This window comes from Protopterus annectens, chromosome 13.part0 (genome assembly GCF_019279795.1).
Source record: "Protopterus annectens isolate FY-2018-M chromosome 13.part0, PAN1.0, whole genome shotgun sequence".
NCBI lineage: Eukaryota > Metazoa > Chordata > Ceratodontiformes > Protopteridae > Protopterus > Protopterus annectens.
In genome coordinates this window covers 260325833-260344721 of record NC_056747.1, presented here as the reverse complement: position 1 = coordinate 260344721, position 18889 = coordinate 260325833, and the positions used below count along the sequence as shown (strand labels likewise).

Sequence of the window (18889 nt, the reverse complement as noted above, 5' to 3'; positions counted from 1 at the left end):
TTCTTTCTGATTAACTTAGTCAGATATACAACATTCAGCCACAGATTACAGTCACTCAACTATTAACTCATTTACTTTATACTCCCACTAGCCATAAAAAGGTTACTTTTATTACAATACTTTGAAACAAGGCTGACTAGCAACAACATTAACAGAATATGCAACCTGTCCATCGGCCTTATTGTTATACTGCACATATTATTTTTGTTAATTTCATTATGTTCATTCTAATACAAAGTTTTTGTTTAGAAATCACACCAAGAACTACCACTAGAGCTTCAAAAATTTTCAAACTCTTCCCTCCAAGAGCACAGCGTGCACCTTTAGCAAAGTCTTTCTTGTTTGCTTACTATGAAAAAGTAAGGAATCAGGCACTTTAGATTTCTTATTAAAGGCATTTCCCCTTTAACATACTTAACATTTCCTAATGTTAGAAAGATTTAGAACAAAGCATTCCTCACACACAACTCTGACTAAATAAAAACGTACAACTCAGAGACCATCTAAAAATGAAAGGAAGTTCAAAGTACTTACTTTGAAGTGCAAGCGACCAACTAAAGCAAAAAAGCCTGTCCGGAAAAATAACCACCTTCAAATAAATGTCGAACAACACAAAACAAGAGCTTTTGTACACACCGCGCAACAACTCGTCAGAAACTGGCAAATTCAGAGGGCAGATGTTATTAACTACGTGGCTGAAAATAACCTGATCTTTGGCATTCAAGCGAGACAAGGCTGCTCTGACATGCTTTATGTACTGGTCAGTCCTCAGTTTCCTGGACTGCATCTCATTTACTGCTCACGGAATTTTTTGAGCCAGTCAGTATATGAGGGCGACTGTACATCTAATCAGTACTGTGAAGACGCACTTAAATATTCTGTAGACAGCTTGGTTGGTAAAACAGCACAGTGGTGCGACAATGAGTGCTGCTCTGAGGGGTGATGGAAGGAAGTGGGGTGGTGGAATGAAGCAGAAAAAGAATATGTTCTTAAGAATAATAGCAATGTCTTTGTGGTAAGAGAAGGAGGTGTACCACTGGGGATTAAGATCAGTTTAGAACTGGATGTTACTCGCAATACTCCTAATATACATGAAGGCGGCCTTATGGTTGTCCTTTGAATTGGTTAATCTTCAATTCATAGTTGGCCTTACATTTTCTAATAGTACATTTGAGATGCTTGCCAGTTTTAAACCACTTTTACATTGATGAAGTGGATCTTTTTGTGATGTCCAGAAGCTTTTTTCTTTTTATTATATACCGTTGATGTGGTAGTTACACTATATGCATTTAGTTCTCAACTAGCCATTATGCATACACTGGATTGGTACTGATGCCTCGATGCATCTATCAAAGAGAAAATAAAATTCAGAACAGTAGGCAGCACCCTCAGTTATAAGACTTGTTGGAGAGCTAAACCATCTGTGCTAGTCAGAAGATCAGAAACAATGAGTAAGTAATTTTGGAGTAATCCCTGAATATAGAAAGCAGGTTTTCATAGAGAATATCACAGTAGGATGGGTCAGATTTGACAAAAGAAGTAGAAATCATAGGAAAAATGTTTGTGAAGACATGATCAAGATGATTAACATATCTGGTGGGTACGGGGGGACAATTTAATCAAGCACATTGGCAGTTTCAAAGTCCGGAAGTCTCAGAGCATATTTGTTGTTGGTAATAAAAGTTTGCCAGTTTATGTGTGGATAGTTGAAAACAGCCATAAAAAAATACATGGTTCTATTGCTAACTTTTATAACTGGTTAAGAAATTCTGGATGTTCTGGCAGGGTCATGGATGGGGATCTACAACTGGCTAAAATGGAATAATTACTTTTACTGAGAGCAACTAGGAATTCACCCAGTTCTAAATTTGCATTCATGCAAAATCTCATGAGAAATGGAGTTACAAATAAATACAGACATTCCCCCCCACACTTGCCAGTAGATCTAAACATGACAGGCATTGTACCTACATTATCCAAGATGACTAATGTATATCATTTAACAATACTTATTTGTGATTCATCCGTTTGATACATCAGCACATAAGGCAAGGCACAATTGAATGTTTTAAGCAGAGATATAAAACAAAAATTTGTAATATCGTTACAAAAAATGCAACAGCACTTCCCATTTCAAAAATAAAGGTGAACAAAGTTAAGGAAATTAATTGCTTACCAAACCTTTCAAACGCATCTGCCATTGCCTGGTTCTTCACCATGTCAATGAGGCCACGACCCAGACAGAAATGTGGGAATATCAGGAACACTTTCTTTAAAATCTTGTTCACATCATTCAGGTTCTGTAAACAGCAAAGTATGAGTGAAAGTGGAGGAGGTAAAACACAGTCCTAGCTCTAAGCTGTCACATATTATAAGAGATGCAACTTTTATACTTCTCAAAAGCCTTCGTTATTACAGGGAGATGGCAATTTTCCAATGACTCTAAGAAACATAAGGTTACAATAACTTTTTGTTGTTTCTCTGTCCCTGCTGTTTGCAGGTCATAAGCCCCCTTCTGGTTGAGCAACCTATTTGTTTCCCATTAATGAGGATGAAGGCTGACCAGGAGAGGCCATCATATACAGACAGCCATCATGGTGGTTAATTTTTTCTTTGCTTGCTGCCCTTAACCCCCAGAAACATCAGCAACATACTGAGGTGGCGTTATGTAATGGGCTGCAGTGAAGGGTGACCCCCTCACTTTCTCAATGAGTGCTTTCTCTTAAGCAGCTCCACCTATCCCCTTGAAGCAAAAGTGGTGATTTTCCCTGTCTCCACAAGAGATATTGCACTACCCAATTGCGCTCCAAGTGTTTGCATCCTTTCCCACCTCCCCCAGGAAAGGGGAGGGGTACACACCCCTTCATATTTCCTTCTCCTTTCTGCCTTAGTCTTCCAGTGCTGGGGCTGCTAACTGAACTCAAGTTGCCTGGGTCATAGTAAGGACTCTGACCTCTATGCCACAGAACCAGGCAAGGCTGCAATAATTTGCTGTAATTTTTAAATAACTAATGTACTTGATTTCAATGCGTTTGTACTTCCAGTCCAAACTTAAATAACGTTTCATACACACACACACACACACACACACACATGCATATACTCATTAAATACGTGGTGTGTTTGTCCATATACATGGATGTACTTTGAAATTTGAAATACAAAAACATTAACTAAAAAGTACTGATCCAAAAAGGATCAAAACAGAACACCCCCAACTCAATTTTTTAAAGGGGTCAAACCTCATGCGCCCTCCCCCACCCCATACAAATTATATGCACCAACTCCAAAATCCATCTACAGTAGGGAAAGGGCAAATTCCCCATGCCCCACTGTTTGATCTCGCAAGAACTTAACACTTCTGCCGGAGTAAAAAAAAAAGTTCAACACTATGATTATATGGATGTTTTCCATATTTACATAAATGTGTGTGTGGGTAGATTTTTTTATATATCTTTACACACACACACACAAACATATATATGCACTTAGTTTACCTGTGGGTTTCTGGCAAGATTTTGAAAATACAAAAGCTACTCTTTTGTTACTAGTTTCACTGCAAATGAAGAATTAAGGGGACTCTTGGGTCCCAAATGTCAGTTTTCATACAGACGTGGCAAAACATTGGGCGCCCTAGTCTCTCATTATAAGCATAAGGAAAGTGGGGGTGCAATATATAAACAAATGACCATAACTGCAGACCAACTTTTGGGCACTTTCCCATGTGGACACTGTGGGTCATGCCAACAAGTAAGTAAACTTAAACAATTTAGTAGTGCCAACACCAGTAGGGTTTATGACTTAAGAGTCTTTGGTAACTGCAGCAGCAGTTGGATTGTGTATTTAGCCACCTGCCAATGCTCAGCTTTTTATGTGGGCAAAACCTCCCGCTCACTTAGAACTCAAATGAATGAACACAAACGTGACATTATAAACAAAAAAGAAACCAATGCCCTCTATAGACATACTATTAAACATACCAATGCCAAGTTCATGTTTATGATTATAGACAAAATTACAGGAGATAGAAGTAATCAACAAGGTTGGCATAGTATCCTTAACCACAAAGAGAAATATTGGATCATTAATCTTGGGGCACTATTTCCCCCAGGTCTCAATGATCATTTGTAATAGTTTTGGAGATGTTAGGTATAGGATGTGTATCCACAGGTTATAGATAGGAAATGGAGAAGAATCTTTGAAATTCCAATATGATTATGAGCATATTAATATCTATATATTGTCAATATGTTCTTGAATTAATCAATGTGCCTAGTTTCTACTTGGCATGACAACAACTTATACTATGGGGTGTTTAAAAGGGAAAATCATATGATGTATGTTTTATTAGAAAACATGTTATAACATATATATATATATATATATATATATATATATATATATATATATATATGTATAGGAAATTAATCCATTGGCTATCAATAGCAGGGGTTAAAATAAATTATGAAATTTCAATATGTCTAGGAGTGTGTATATATACAGATATATGGATAAACATGTTTTCAAAATAATTATTTCCTGTATACAGTTTTTTTACTTGGCATGCAAACTATACATGCTTTTTTGAATTTCTTTGGTTTACTAAGGAACACTATGAGACTTGTATTTTTTAGACATTATGTTACTATAAGTCTAATACATTTATGTATGTATATAACTGTCTCTTGATATAACATACTTGATTTCTATATCATAATATATATAGGATGTGCTTGGGATTTTCTATGTGTGGCATTGTAATATATGCCTTTATATGTAAAAATATAGGTTATAATGCACTTTGAGATAATACTTCTTTATATTTATATCTATGTATTTTTTTTGTAAGGTAATGTTTCATTATACTTTATACATTATTATTTAGACTTTGATGTAAACTTTGATGCCCATTGCTACCTTGGTTGCATGAATTATTTGGTTGGATCATACCATGTTTTTCTTTGGTTGGGGCTATGTATAAATATTCACTATTTACATTGAATGGAAAACTCTATTCACTGATGAAGGCTGGTTAGCCGAAATCGGTTTGAACAAGGAAATTAAAAATGGTTACTCAATAAATATTTTATATTTACTTTGGATTTAAGTGTTTCAGTATTGCGATTGCTGGCCGTTTGTTTACAAATCCTATCAGGGCTGTGATAACAGCAGTTGTTGCAGTAGGTGGTCAGGCAAGAGCGATGTGCCACATGAAAACAGAGACATTCCTTAAGCGTCATCACTGCATGCCCACTTAGATGATACAAACACCTCGTATTAGTGGAAAGTAGGGCTTAATGGAAAAAGGCCCGTGTAAGCATTCAGTATGAAGCTGCATGTAACTAGCTGTTCTCTCCTCCCCACGTTGTTTCCTCATCCCCTTTCCACCTCACTGGGGTAAGCTAACCAGAAGGTAGTATCAGGAATGGAGATTTGCCTCCCAATACAGAGTTTCCCCAATCCCCTTCCCACTCTGTGATGGAAGTCCCACCCACAGGAGTAGTACTGGGAGTGGAGTCAGGAGATATTGGGGAGGATAGCTAGCAAATCTGATGAACAGCTGAAACACAGGGGGGGGGGGGGAACAGAATAATCAGACATTATCAGACTAAAATACCTGGGGAAACAAGATAGTTACTATGATGTTCTCATATGATTATTTTCTACAACACTGACTCCACTTTAGTTGCAAACATTATACATCACAGACACCATTGAAACAACTGTAGTTGCAATGATCTCCTTGGTCTTGGTCACGTTTAGTGTGAGGTGTCACACTGGACAATGAGTTTACTCACTTCTTCCCTGTAGGCTGAATCATCCTCATCACTGAGACCTATGACGTGCACCATCTGTGAACTTGATGATGTGGTTCGAGCAGAGCTTGATGGTGCAGTCCTGAGTAGAGGGCTCAAGATACAGCCCTGTGGAACCCCCATGTTTATGCTGATGGTCTCAGAGGAGTTTTTACCCATGTGTACTGTTTGTGGTCTATCTGTGAGGAAGTCCAGTTTCCTGTTGTGAAGAGGAGTGTTTATTCTCAGTTGGTCCAGTTTATCTGATGTTGGGGAATCACTGTATTGAAGGCAGAGCTAAAGTCTATGAACATTTGCACATAACAGTTATTGTTTTCCAGATGGGCCATGGGATAAGTGAAGTGCCATTGATATAGCGTTTTCTGTGGAGCGGTTTAGTCGATATGCAGACTGACTAGGATCCATGGATACAGGGAGACTGGATGTTATGTGGTCCTTGACCAGCCTCTCAAAGCACTCCATTGCTATTAAAGTGAGTGTTACTGAGTGGTAGTCATTTAGATTTAATGGTGGGGACTTCTTTGGTATAGGTATTATGGTTTTAAAGCATTTGCATACGACCGCCTGAGATCTCTGTGAGAACTTGCATCAGTTGGTCCACGCATTCTTTGAGCACTCATCCAAGGATATTGTCAAGTCCAGCCACTTTTCTTGAGTTGACCCTGCACAGGGTTCTTCTGACATCAACAGGGTTTGGCATAGTACTTCATTCGCTTGATTTGTGGTAGCTTTCATTGCAGTTGTGTTATTTTTTCTCAAACCTATTGAAGAAGGCATTGAGGTTGTTGAGGAAGTCTGTAGTGTCATCACACTGTGTGGAGGTGCACCTATAGTCTGTGATGGTTTGAATGCCTTGCCACAGTTGCCTCGAGTTCCTAGTGTCGCTGAAGTGGCTTTGGATTTTCTGACCATTTTCCTTTTTGCTACTTTCACTCCTTGCTCGGGTTTGCTCTGGCTAACCTAAGGTTTTCTTTATCCTTGAAGGCGGTGTTGCGTGCCCTCAGGAACTCATACACTTCACTAGTGAGTCAGGGTTTCTGGTTTGCACACGCGGTGATGCTCTTGGTGATTGTCGCATTATCCACATACTTCAATATGTATCCTATTACTGACTCAGTGGACTCTTCCAGGCTGGTGTGCTGATATGCAGTGGAAGTCTCTTTGAACATGTTCCAGGCCATGTGGTCAAAGCAATCCTGAACTGTATATTTTTTTTAATCACTGAGTATGGTGAAGAATTACACATACAGAAATATTACTATTACATTTGAATTATAATATGCAAAAGAATAAACATTATAGTAGCTGGTGAAGTATTCACCACATGGAAATGTTGCCGATTAAGTTTGAGTTGTAACATGGCAGGGATTAACTATATGACTATGTAGGCTTTTGAATTGAGGAATTTACAATGTCAGCTAAGTCAGAAAAGTTAGCTACTTTTTTCTGTTTGTTAACCAGTGTTAGCAGCTATTGGGTCTTGGTGGTTATAGTTACCAAGTTTAGTTAGATTTGCAAAGCACAGTAAAGTATTAATATTAAATCACTTGAAACTGTCAGTGCATTCTGATTTAAATGGTACAATATCTATTATACAGTAAATTTATGGACTAAATAAAAATACAGACTATGGTGAAGTAGTAATCATATGGAAATGACCAAATTACAGAAGGTCCATGTAGAATTAGGTAATCCATGAAAGACCAACAGCGTCCCCCTTTTAGAGGAAGATTTATGCTGAAAGAACATTAGATTGGAACCTATGAGACAAAAGGGATTACAAAGAAATGACAGAAAGCTGCTCATAAAGTACAGTTGTGGTAGGCCTGCTATAAACGGTTATACACAAGAAGCCTGTTCAACACTACTGAAAATAAGTAATTCATATTTCTTAGTAACCTGATTAAATTATTTTGAGATATAAACAATGAAAACTGGAGAGGAACAGGTTAGAGGAGCAGTGGCAAGAGGTTAACCAACTCAGCAAAGTCATTTTTAAGTAAAGTCCAAAGTATATAATTAAATCTGGTCAGATGACTTCTTGTAATCACTCAGTAAGTAAATGGATTTGAAAGGAATCAAACATTGTAACCCTGTTTATAGGAAGCAGCTTATTAACAGCTCAAACCCTTAATCCTGTACTGCTCTAACTACCAGAGTAATATAACTTGGATGCCCTGTTTGGATAAGGTTGCCTCCTCAGGGCTGGATAAGTTTGAACAGAAAATGTAGGACTTCTGGATACCAGTTTGAGTAGGTGAATGAGATACAGGCAGAGCTAGGGGATGTATAAAATAATGAAGTAATCTGAGGAAGTTGTGTAGCGTTTCCAGTACTAAGTTGTGACAGGAAAATATAACTGGCAGTGTTGACAGCTTGATGACTGTGGGTTTTAAGAGACCGGCTAGGCAGTACTGCATTTATGAATGAAGAGCCACAGACATGAAAAATAAGACAAAAGGATGACTAATGGAAAGGGTTACAGATAATGGTTTGTCATGGCAGAAAGATGGGCATATAAAAGGAACAATTATGGATATGAAACTGGGATGGTAACAGGAATTAAGCAAAAGAGTGAGATACTACAGAAAAACTGAGGGCCAAATTAAGGAAAATCTATATGATGGTTTAATATGTTCTCCTAAATATGGCAATGATTACAAAAACAAATGCCTGGGAAAAGAATAAAGGAACAGCACCACAATATGAAGAAGGAAGCTAATATACCATAAAATTATGGTTATATCTCTGCAAAAAGAAACACAACTCTTTATGATGTGAAGACTGCAATAAACAGAAGCAGGTGATTTTTTGTATGGGGAGAACTCGCGTCACTAAACAATGCATCTACTAGCACTAAGCATTCTTGGGATGTTTGGGGAGCTGGAGAACTGGAACCTTTTAACTCGTACATTTACCCTCAAGCCTTCTTCAAGATATATATTGAATCATCCCTTCTTTCTGCCAAGCTTGAAGCTTATTTGTTGGGTGTGCACTCCTATCATGGTCTACTTTGGTGCAAAAGATTTCTCTAAAAGCAACTGAAGCACCATCATATGGTTCATAGCAGTGAATCTGCACTGAAATTACTCATGCTTTGACTTCATGGGTTCCCGTATCTTGATATGGCATCACCCTGCCCTGCTGATATGGAGGTAAATATTGGCAGGTGAGAGAATGGAAAGAGAGGGTTTTTTTTTTGGCTAATATCTTGCAACCTTTGGAAGGAGAGAGTGTCTGCTTTGTTTCTTTCTTCAGGAGAAATACAAGTTACCCAAACAGATTTTTTGAAAGTACCTACAATTTAGACATGCAACATTATCCTCTTCCCTCAAATACCATACCCAAAGCTTGAACTACCCAGTTAAAGGAGTCATGGTGAAGCCAAACAGGCTCATGGCAATCAAACCATTAGTGTGGTGCTCCCTGCTTACTAACGATTATATAACCAACTATGGTATGCTGTCTCACAAATCTTCTCAGGCTCAGGGTACCATCCTTGCTCTTACATTTAAATATACCCTCAGCAAACTCAAAAACTTTAAATGACATTTCAGATTTAAGGGAACATTGGTCCTTAGTGGATCCAATTGGTTATTTGAGCCCCAAGCATAATAAGACAGTAGGTTATAGACAACCAGCTGCTTACACTATTTGCAACGGTGTAGAGTTGCACAGGTTACATAAGTTCTGAGACTGCCATTTTATTCAGATGGCTTAGACTCAGGCAGCAAAGTTCAGCTCTGGGCTACTTATGGAAGGCTGAGAGAGTTTGTAGCTGCATAATGGAGGCCTCAACAGAATGCTGGAAAATCCTCAAAGACTGACAGAGGAGAAGGCTTGAGTACCTGTAAACAAGTAGGCTAAAAACTGACTGCTGGTATCAAGGTATAAGGCATGACTAGTTACTAGCACTGTATTGCTCAGTTCTGGTTGTAATGAAGTAAACTTCTGTAAAGGTAAAACATCAAGACTCCTGTGTGCCACTATTTTAATATGCTCAGTATATACTGACAAAAAATGTGAAAGTTTTTGATATTTGCTGGCATTGCTCTGAACTAACAGTTAATGATCAGTTTAAATATCTGTATATTAACTACCAGGTAATGCTATTGCTTACTGACATTAGGTTATGGATTGCATGTTTCTTCTACTGTTATTGTTTTAAGAGTTTGTGGGCATCATTGCAAACTATGCAAGTTCTCAGTATGTTATGTCCTCTGTTATTGCACTTCTGCACATCTTATTGTACTGTTGCTTATAGCTGAATTAAAAAAAGAATATACAACAGTTTAACATTTACTGTAAGTTAACCTGGCTACTATCCTTGGTAGCTTATTTTTGAAACATGTAAAATTGCATTTCCTCTTAGATTACAGTGTTCTACAAATATTCCCAATTGTTTGGCCACTCTTTTTTTAAGATTAATGCAGTGCCAAGTTTCTTTTGTTTCTGAAACTCTGGTGTAACATAACTTGCTTAAGTGGTACCTTCAATAAAACTATGCTGCTTTACATGTCAGCACAATATGTTGCATACGTGTTGTATATGCAATATACACTGTTTGTGGAGTTTAACACAAGCTTACACCCTTCAATATGCTCCACCCTGCTTGAAGAAAGCATTTAACTCAGGAGTTTGCACAGGACTTCGTCTACATCACTTTAAATTTCCTTAAGACATTTCCCCATTTACCATGACATTTTTATGCCATTCTTAGAATATACTTCTGACATGCCTATGAGCACTTGTCGCCTTCTCACTCCTGCCCTTCTTTTTCCTGCAACCAACTCTTTTAATAGGATGCTTTCTTTTCTGTGCCTTCCAATTAGTACACTTATACAAGCTAATCTTTCACATTATCCACTTTCTATTTATACAACTCCTGCTACCGCTATCTCTGTCACTTTCACAACCGATTTTTCTTTTCCTGTTTCCCTTCGCCTGGATCATCACTTGCATATTTCTGTTGCCTCCATATTTGGCATGAGCTTATGCTGCTTCATTAGCAAGTTATAGTACTTTTCTTCACTAGCTCCTACATTGTGTTTTTAATTTCTAACAATGTCCTTGAAGATTTTATATTCTCCCTTCATTCATAAAACCTCCTCTGCCTAAAAGTTCCATGTAAGAACTACACTTCAGAGAAACATTTGTGATGGTTTATCCTGATTTTCTAAAGGTAGACAATTTATGCTGTCTTTTCTTTCTTCCGGGGTTTAATCTTTTGTAATTCACTATGCTGATATTTAACTATAAGCCACTGGTTAATTGTGATCAGCCATACTGATTTCCCAGAGAGTAAACCTAAATGTCAGACTTGGAAATTGTTCCATGGAGTGTGCTGCACATGTCCTCAAAAGTGTCAATACACTCACGAAAGGCATCATGGGTATATGTCTGTCCACTGTCCCATTACACATTCTCACTACATGTTTAATCATACCTTTACAGCTTGTTGTTAACATAAAAACCACCAACCAGGAGCAAATCAAATTAAACAACATACTATGCAGTTATTTCAGCCATCCTAAAAGACCTATTTACTATCCAATTCAACCTACAACATATGCAAACTACAAAAATGTTAACAGTGTAAATGCAACATCTCCCTCTTTCCCCCTCACACGTGGCAAAATGGCTCCAGGACGCAATTCACTATCATTCAAGATAATCTTCAAAACACCAGGATGTATACAAAAAATGTAACCAAACCACAGACTGAGAGCCACAACTATTCACTGCACAAAATATTGTAGATTACAAATTCCAACCTTGCTAATATGTGGACATACCACATACACCAGTCTTGGTTCATCCCCAGCAAGCACTGTTCTTGTCAGTGTGGAAGAACCACTAAGGTCTAAAAAACATCCACTGTAAAGCCACGAGTCTGAACAAGCACAAACTACATTAATGGTTGGTCATCCCTAAATCTTGTACACTGTCGTAGAAGTAGCAGTCTACAAATATCACAAAAATTGATAGGCCAAAGAAGAGCCATAAAGACGATAGTGGACTACTTAGGATAAGAAAGAAATTATGTATTATTACTATTATGCAAAAAGCCCAGAATTTCCAGACACAAGATATACAAAAAGATTGAGAGAAATTAGAGGAAAAGAAAAATACTTTCACAAGAAAAATTATCAGAATACTCAAATAAAAAACTGTGCTCATTAATACATTTGTGAAAAACAGTATATAGACCAAGAAACTTTGATCTGTTTGGAAAAAGCATCATCTGAGGAAATGCAAAAACAAACAAAACCTAAAGATTTTTTGAAAACTATAACAAAGAAATATGGACATGGGAAAGATTTGATATAGTGCAATATTTATGCGAAGATGAAAGCCAAATTAATATAAAAAAGGCAGCTCAAAAATATTCAGAGAGAAACACAGGCAAAGACGTCCAGATATGGAAAATTTCACAATAAAAAATATCACAAAGAAGGAATGTATAAAAAGATTGGTAAACTAGAAGTTAAAAAAATGGAAGTTGAAGTTATGGAGTGCCTTCAAAGTGAAGGATTTGGTATAGAAGGTCTAACACAGGTTACATCACAACATGATGGAACGAGTCCCCAAAGTAAAGAGAAACAGGAAGATCAGGGGACATCTGAAGAAGAAATATGGACATGGGAAAGAAAAAGATTTAATATGGTGCAATATCTACGTAAAGGAGAAAGCAAAACTAATCAATACAAAAAGAGCAGCACCAACGTTATTTGAAGAGAAATACAGGCAAAGGGATCCAGACATGGAAAACTTTACAATACGAAAAACAAGACGACAAAGAAAAAGTACAAAAGGAGATTAATAACGGAGAAGTTAACGAAATAGAAACTGCGGTTATGGAGTACCTGCAAAGTGAAGGATTCTCTGTAGAAAATTAATTCAGAAAGCACCACAACATGATAGAGCAATGGGCATCCATATCAAGGGGAAACCAGTGGAATGGGAAGTAACTGGTCAGGTGCCATATGAAGATATTTTGGAGTCTTCCATAGGAAACCAGTATAAACATTCACTTGAAGATAGACAGCAAGAGAAGAACAGGAAACTGTGGAAACTCAGATGCAGTCAATCTTAAGGAGTGATAAACCACAGGAAGATGTTACAGAACTTTCTATAGAATGCCCATAAGAAATGGAAAACAAAAAATGTGCCCTCAGTTTAGAAGAAAATCAGCTAAGAGAAGAATTGCTTGACTTAATATAGACATATTACGATAAATGAAAGAAACAGACTGCAGAAGGCCAATAAAACCCAAAAAGGCAGAAGTTCAATAAAAATATAAATGGCTTAGCTTGTTTCACCAATGATCTGGCAATCAGACTGCAGAGCTGTGGAATCCTCTGAGATATACCTGTCCCTCTAAACTACTCTGCAATTGTTAAAGAGGTTTAGACCCCCTAGGTCAAGTATCACTGATGTCATCTGAGCAGCTGATGTGCAGTTGGTCTATCAGTATTAATTCAGAGGAAGTTTTGTATGCCAGATACAGGTAACCTCTTGGCAGTCTGTGGAATACTGATGTAGTGGCAGTGCTTTGAATCAGTCCATGTAAGACATATTGTTCAGGCCGTCTATCTTTTTAGTAAGGTAAGTCTGTGGACTTTCCAACTGATGCATGTGCCTGGACAGATGCATACTAAATGAGACATTATACTCAATGATTGGTCTTTTTCTACGGTGGTGGTGCTGCAGTAGCGTTGTCGCCTCACAGTAAGACGCTGTCCGGTTCGATTCACAGCTAGAGCGTCTTCTGCATGGAGACATGCGTGAATGGGCGTACCTTCGTTGAAGGTTGTGTGTCAGGGCTGGTAACTCGGCACATAAAAATCAACTACCAATCATTAGCGGACCGGAGTTCCGCTGTGGCGACCCCTAACCGGGAAAAGCCGAAAGACGCAAACAAACTCAATGATTGGTCTAATGAGGGCTGAGTATAAAAGGACAATGTCATCTCTAGACCTAAACTCAATACCTTTGTTTATAAGCTGTGTAATATTGAACTATTTTCTTATGACAGCGGGCACATGTTGGTCCAAACTTGGATCACAATCCACATAACCTCCTAAACCACAAACATCTGGGTTAACGCTTAGGTGTATAATGTCAATGTGGTAGTTCTCCAGGGTAGGTAACTTCCCAAAGGCTGCAATAATGCATTATTTGGTATTTGTTTCAGTTTAGAATTTTGGCAGCAGTTCTGTGTTTGGGACAAACCTTCCTGCAGGATGCCCAAGTCATTTGGGGATTCAGTGACTGCTCCTAGCTTGGAGTCATCTACAAACTTAGTTAACCAGAGCCCTTTGATATTGGCTTTTACTTCAGAAAAGTAGATAGCAACTAGGAGAGGACCTGGCACTGAACCCTGGGGGACTCCACTGGTGCCTGCTCTCTTTGTAGAAGTAGCTTCCCCTATTTTGATCTTCTGCATCCTATTTGTGAGTCAGCTGGCAATTCATTAGGTGACGCAAGTGTTTATTCCCAGTTTATTTAATTTTTCTGCTATGCCTGGGTGCAGGATTGTGTTAAAAGCTTTGACCAGGTTGAGGTGTGCAGTGTGTACAGTTTTACCTTCATCCATTGCTTTGGTGACATTTTCAAAAAAGTCCAGCAGGCTAAGTAAACCTGGCCTACCCCTGATGAATCCAAAGTGAAACTGGGTCCAGTGTTTGTTGGCTTCCTATGGCCTTATTCTTCTTCCGGCTTTTTCCCGGTTGGGGTTGTCACAGATGATCACCTGTCCACTCATGATTGGCAGTGGAGTTTTTATGGTGTCGAGTTGCCAGCCCGGCACCCAACCTTCTTATTGATTAGTTCTAATTAATTCCAAAGTCTTTTATGGCTTTGCATACGAGGATGGTAAGACTTATGGGTTTGTAATTGCCTGGTTTTGTGGAAGGTCCTCCCTTATACAGGGGGAATGACTGCAGCTGTTCTCCATTCACATGGTACAAAACTTGTATGGAGGCTGAGGTTGAACAGTATTATTAGGGATATGGTTAAACCATGCATCATGCTACTTAAAATACATCCAAGGATACATCAGTGCTGTATTTTTAGCTTTTGATTGAGGTTTTAATACTTGGTCTTGTGAGATAGTGGTAAGCTAGCCAATTTCAGGTATATCTTATAGTTTCCAACCAAAGAAACAAGCAAAAAGATGAAACAGTAAATTGGGAAACAAAAAAAATTCTAAATCGCCATAGGTAGACTGCCAGTTCACTTTATTCAAACCACAAATAATGAAAAGATAAGTGCATTTGTACATAAATTTTCCAAGATTTCATTAGATAAAACTGCCTAAAAAAATCACTCTTTTTAAAGGTTACAAAGGTAGTCATGATACTAATTAGCGGCTATAATAAATTACTAAAAGTGGAGTACCTAATACTTCAGGTAACGGTTTGATGTGATAAGTAAAACCATAAATACCCCCAAAAAATTGCAAAAGTTAATATTATAAAGGTGTTCACATAAAATCATTAACATAAAAATGGCCATAGCACCAGGCAGTCTGCTATATGAGCTTAAGCACCGACTTCACAGATTTCATTGATTATTTTGTACTATGAGTATTCTATATATTTTGTATAGTGGAGCTTTTCTCCCCAGGCCTCCGCTGAAAAAGGGCACAAGCTCAGTCAGACTATCCTGGTCAACAAATGTCAAATAAATAAATTAAATAAATAAATAACTTCTGGTATGAATAAAGTGAACTGACAGTCTACCTATGGTGATTTAGTGTTTTTTTTTTTTTTTTTACCAATATCTTATAGGTTTCATCATAGGTGATTACTAGGCTAATGGCGCAAGACCCTTTAGAAGCAGAGCCAAAAATACCTAGGATGACATTACATCTTACTTCCCCAAATATGGGATGAGGTAGTATCAGAGTAGTGGGTCTTTGAGTGTTGGGGTCCTTTGTCATTTTATAGACTGCCTCTGTCCATAATGGGCAAAGACAGTACACCAGGGCAGTACACCAGGAGTGAATTTATGATTCCCTATACATTTATCCAAATACTTTTTGAAGAGAGTGAGGGATGGGCTTTTTTTTTCCCCGAAGATGGGAAGTTTATTCCATAGACAAGGTAGCCTTTGGGATATGAATTTCTCTCTTCAGCAAGTTATGTCAGAGTCACGAGTAAGGTTCAAGTCCATAGAATGTGTAATCCTCATATAATTTTTCTGGTGATTATATAACATTTTCTTCAGGGCTGTATCAGAGAATGCCTTGTAGGCCAGGCATAAGTCATCTCACAATAAACAATGAGAGATGGAGTAAAGGAACAGGGCCTTTAGTTTGTCTGTATAAGACATGCGTTGCACTTTGTAATATATATTTTTTTTTTTGAGAGAAACATCTGAAGCTGCTCCAATTGGTGTAAGGGCCTGGTTACATACATTCAAAAGGGAGCACTGTACTCAATTATGGGCCTGATGACGGCAGAGTACAAAGGCACTATGACTTTCTTTGACCTTGATACCATGTCTTTAATTATAAGTTGAACCAAACAGAAGAATTTCCTCATTAATGTAGCTACCTGGTGGTGAAAGTTTGGATTACTGTATCTCTATTCCTAGGTCGCTCATCACAGGGTCTACTTATAGGGGTGTGCTATCAATATTATAAATTGCAGGGATATTTGATTTGCTAAAGGGTATGATTACGCAATTTTTTAGCATTTAGTCTCAGACCATGGTTTTGGCACAATCCCATTTGTCATTTTTAGGCCTATTTGTAGGATCTCAACATTATTTGGGGATTAGATGATTGCTCCCCACTTACAGTCATTGGCAAATTTGGTGAGCCAGATGCCTCAAACACTGGCCTTCACTTCAAAGTAGTACCTACCAAACAGGAGGGGTCCCGACACTGACCTCTGTGGGATAACTCTAGTAATGGGTTTCTTACTGGAAGTGGATTCCCCTATCCAGACATGTCGTCAGTGAGCCAGTCTGTTATCCACCTGACAATGTAGGGGTTTATGATCCTCAATTGCGGGATTGTGCTGAAAGCTTTGGCTATGTCTATATAAGCTGTGTACCATTTTACTCTCATCCATGGCTCTGGTGACTCTCTCACCAGACTGAGCAGGAAAGACCTCCCTTTGACAAAGCCAAATTGGGTCTGGTCCAGTGTGTGGAACTTTGTCACTATTGATCAAGTCCATGACAATTCTCTCCATATCTGTGCAGATAAGACTGGTCAAGCTTATGGGTCTGTAGGTCCCTGGGTCAGTTGATGGCCCCCCCTTGTGCAGAGGGACTGTTGCAATCCTCCATTCCTCTGGGACTAAGCTTTTCTGGAGGCTATGGTTAAAGTGGGTTTCTAGTAGTCCTGATAAATTCTATTTTAAGCTATTTAAGAAGCATCCTGGAATGCTGTCGGGACCCATGGAGGCTTTTTGGCTTTACTGAGTGCAGTAAGGACCTGTTCCCTCATAATGACTGGTAGGATATGGCTGTGGGCATTTCTGTGTGTGATAAGAGGTGATTGGGAGAGACGTTTGAACTGAACTTGTCAGACTGCAGGTTGTTTCAGGCCCGGTGTAAGTGTTGCTTTTCCTGAATAACTCGGCACATTGAACGAACATAATTAAAAAACAGGCTTATGGTTATCTTTCACCTGGGAGGCTATATTTGCCTCACAGCTTGCTTTGGAAGATTTTACCAGCTCTTTACTTTGTTTGTTTAGACTGGTGAGCATTTTTTTTTACACTATTTTGCCTGTTCCTTATTGGCTTTGGAGAGGATTATTTTTCCTTTTGTTGAATAGCCTATTTAAGCTAGGGGGGTCCATCAGGGTGGTTTATTTTTGCCAGTAATCATAGATTTGACTTGGACAGCTATCGCCTCCTCAATGTAGCTATGGATGTGGTTGTACAATGCTTTTGCGTACAGCGGATACTAGGCCTCAGTGTCATCTAGGTTCAGAGGGGCTTGGAAGTTTAATATGTTGTCCCTTAATTTAAGGTAACTGGCTTTAGCAAAGCTCTTAAAAGGTTTGTAATTTGACTGGGGTTCTAGGTTAGTTTTAATACTAAAGAAGATCATTTTGTTGTCAAGGAATAGTCAACGCAAGGGTGGGAGCAACATCCCCCATGCTTGTGAGTATCAGGTCTAGGATATCTGTGCCTCTATTTGGGGAGCTAACTAGTTGCTCCAGGGTGGTTATACTGAAAGTCTAAAAACCTCTAAGCAAGTGAATTATGGATCATACAATTCTCCAAGTTTACTGAGGAGTAGCTGAAGTCACCCATAAGTATGGTGTTAGGCTGAATGTTAAGAGATTCCAGTAGGTTTTGGTAAATGTTTTTTCCAGACTTATTTTACAGGAGCTGTAACTAGCAACATGAAAGGGGGTCACACCTAATGTTAGTTGTGTATGCAGCAGCTCAAGATAGTCATGTTGTTGGACCAGTCTAGTGTAATACATGTCCTTTATGAACACTGAGACACCTCCTCACTTTGTTTTATCCGGAGCTAAATGGGGTCGAAATGCATGAAAAGCACTGTAGCCTTTGATAGCCGTGGTGCTCTCCATGGTTCTGAACCATGCTTCCGAGACTGCACACATTCTGTGTTCTCCAGGGTGAGGAGTGTTTTTTTTTTTTTTTTTTTATAAGATCCTAGAGTTAAACAGCGGTACTTTTAGGTGGTTGTGAGTGACTTTTGTTATGCTGGAGGGTTTAACAACTTGGTACAGCCTACAAAAGGCACTATAGAGATAAAGTTTTTGCCAGTATCCGGAAGCCAAGTGGTGACAAGTGCAAATCATCTCTGGCAAAGCATCATGGTTTGTCGACCATGTCCCCCCAGGCTGAGAGATACTGGATCTCCTTGTGACACCAGAAACTAAACCAATTACTGAAGTCAACCATTTTTTGCTGATAATGTGGCATCACTTGTGAAGGCAGGATGCTACTCAAGGTTAGATTCATACCCACCTAGGACATGTATTCAGAAAGATGCATCATGTCTCTCTTCATATAGTACAGTGATGTATGTCTTAGGTCGTTTATGTCCACATGGACTATGACCATGTCATAGTG

General features: G+C 38.6%; 1 protein-coding gene across 1 annotated transcript in view; it reads right to left on the bottom strand.

Annotated features, from left to right (window-relative positions):
• The window catches only part of ABCA7 (ATP binding cassette subfamily A member 7), an 882362-nt gene that overhangs the window by 116639 nt on the left and 746834 nt on the right, over window positions 1-18889 (bottom strand). The window contains exon 39 of the mRNA XM_044053819.1: window positions 2177-2300. Coding sequence (XP_043909754.1) covers window positions 2177-2300 — 124 coding nt within the window. The remainder of the gene's footprint in view (window positions 1-2176; window positions 2301-18889) is intronic.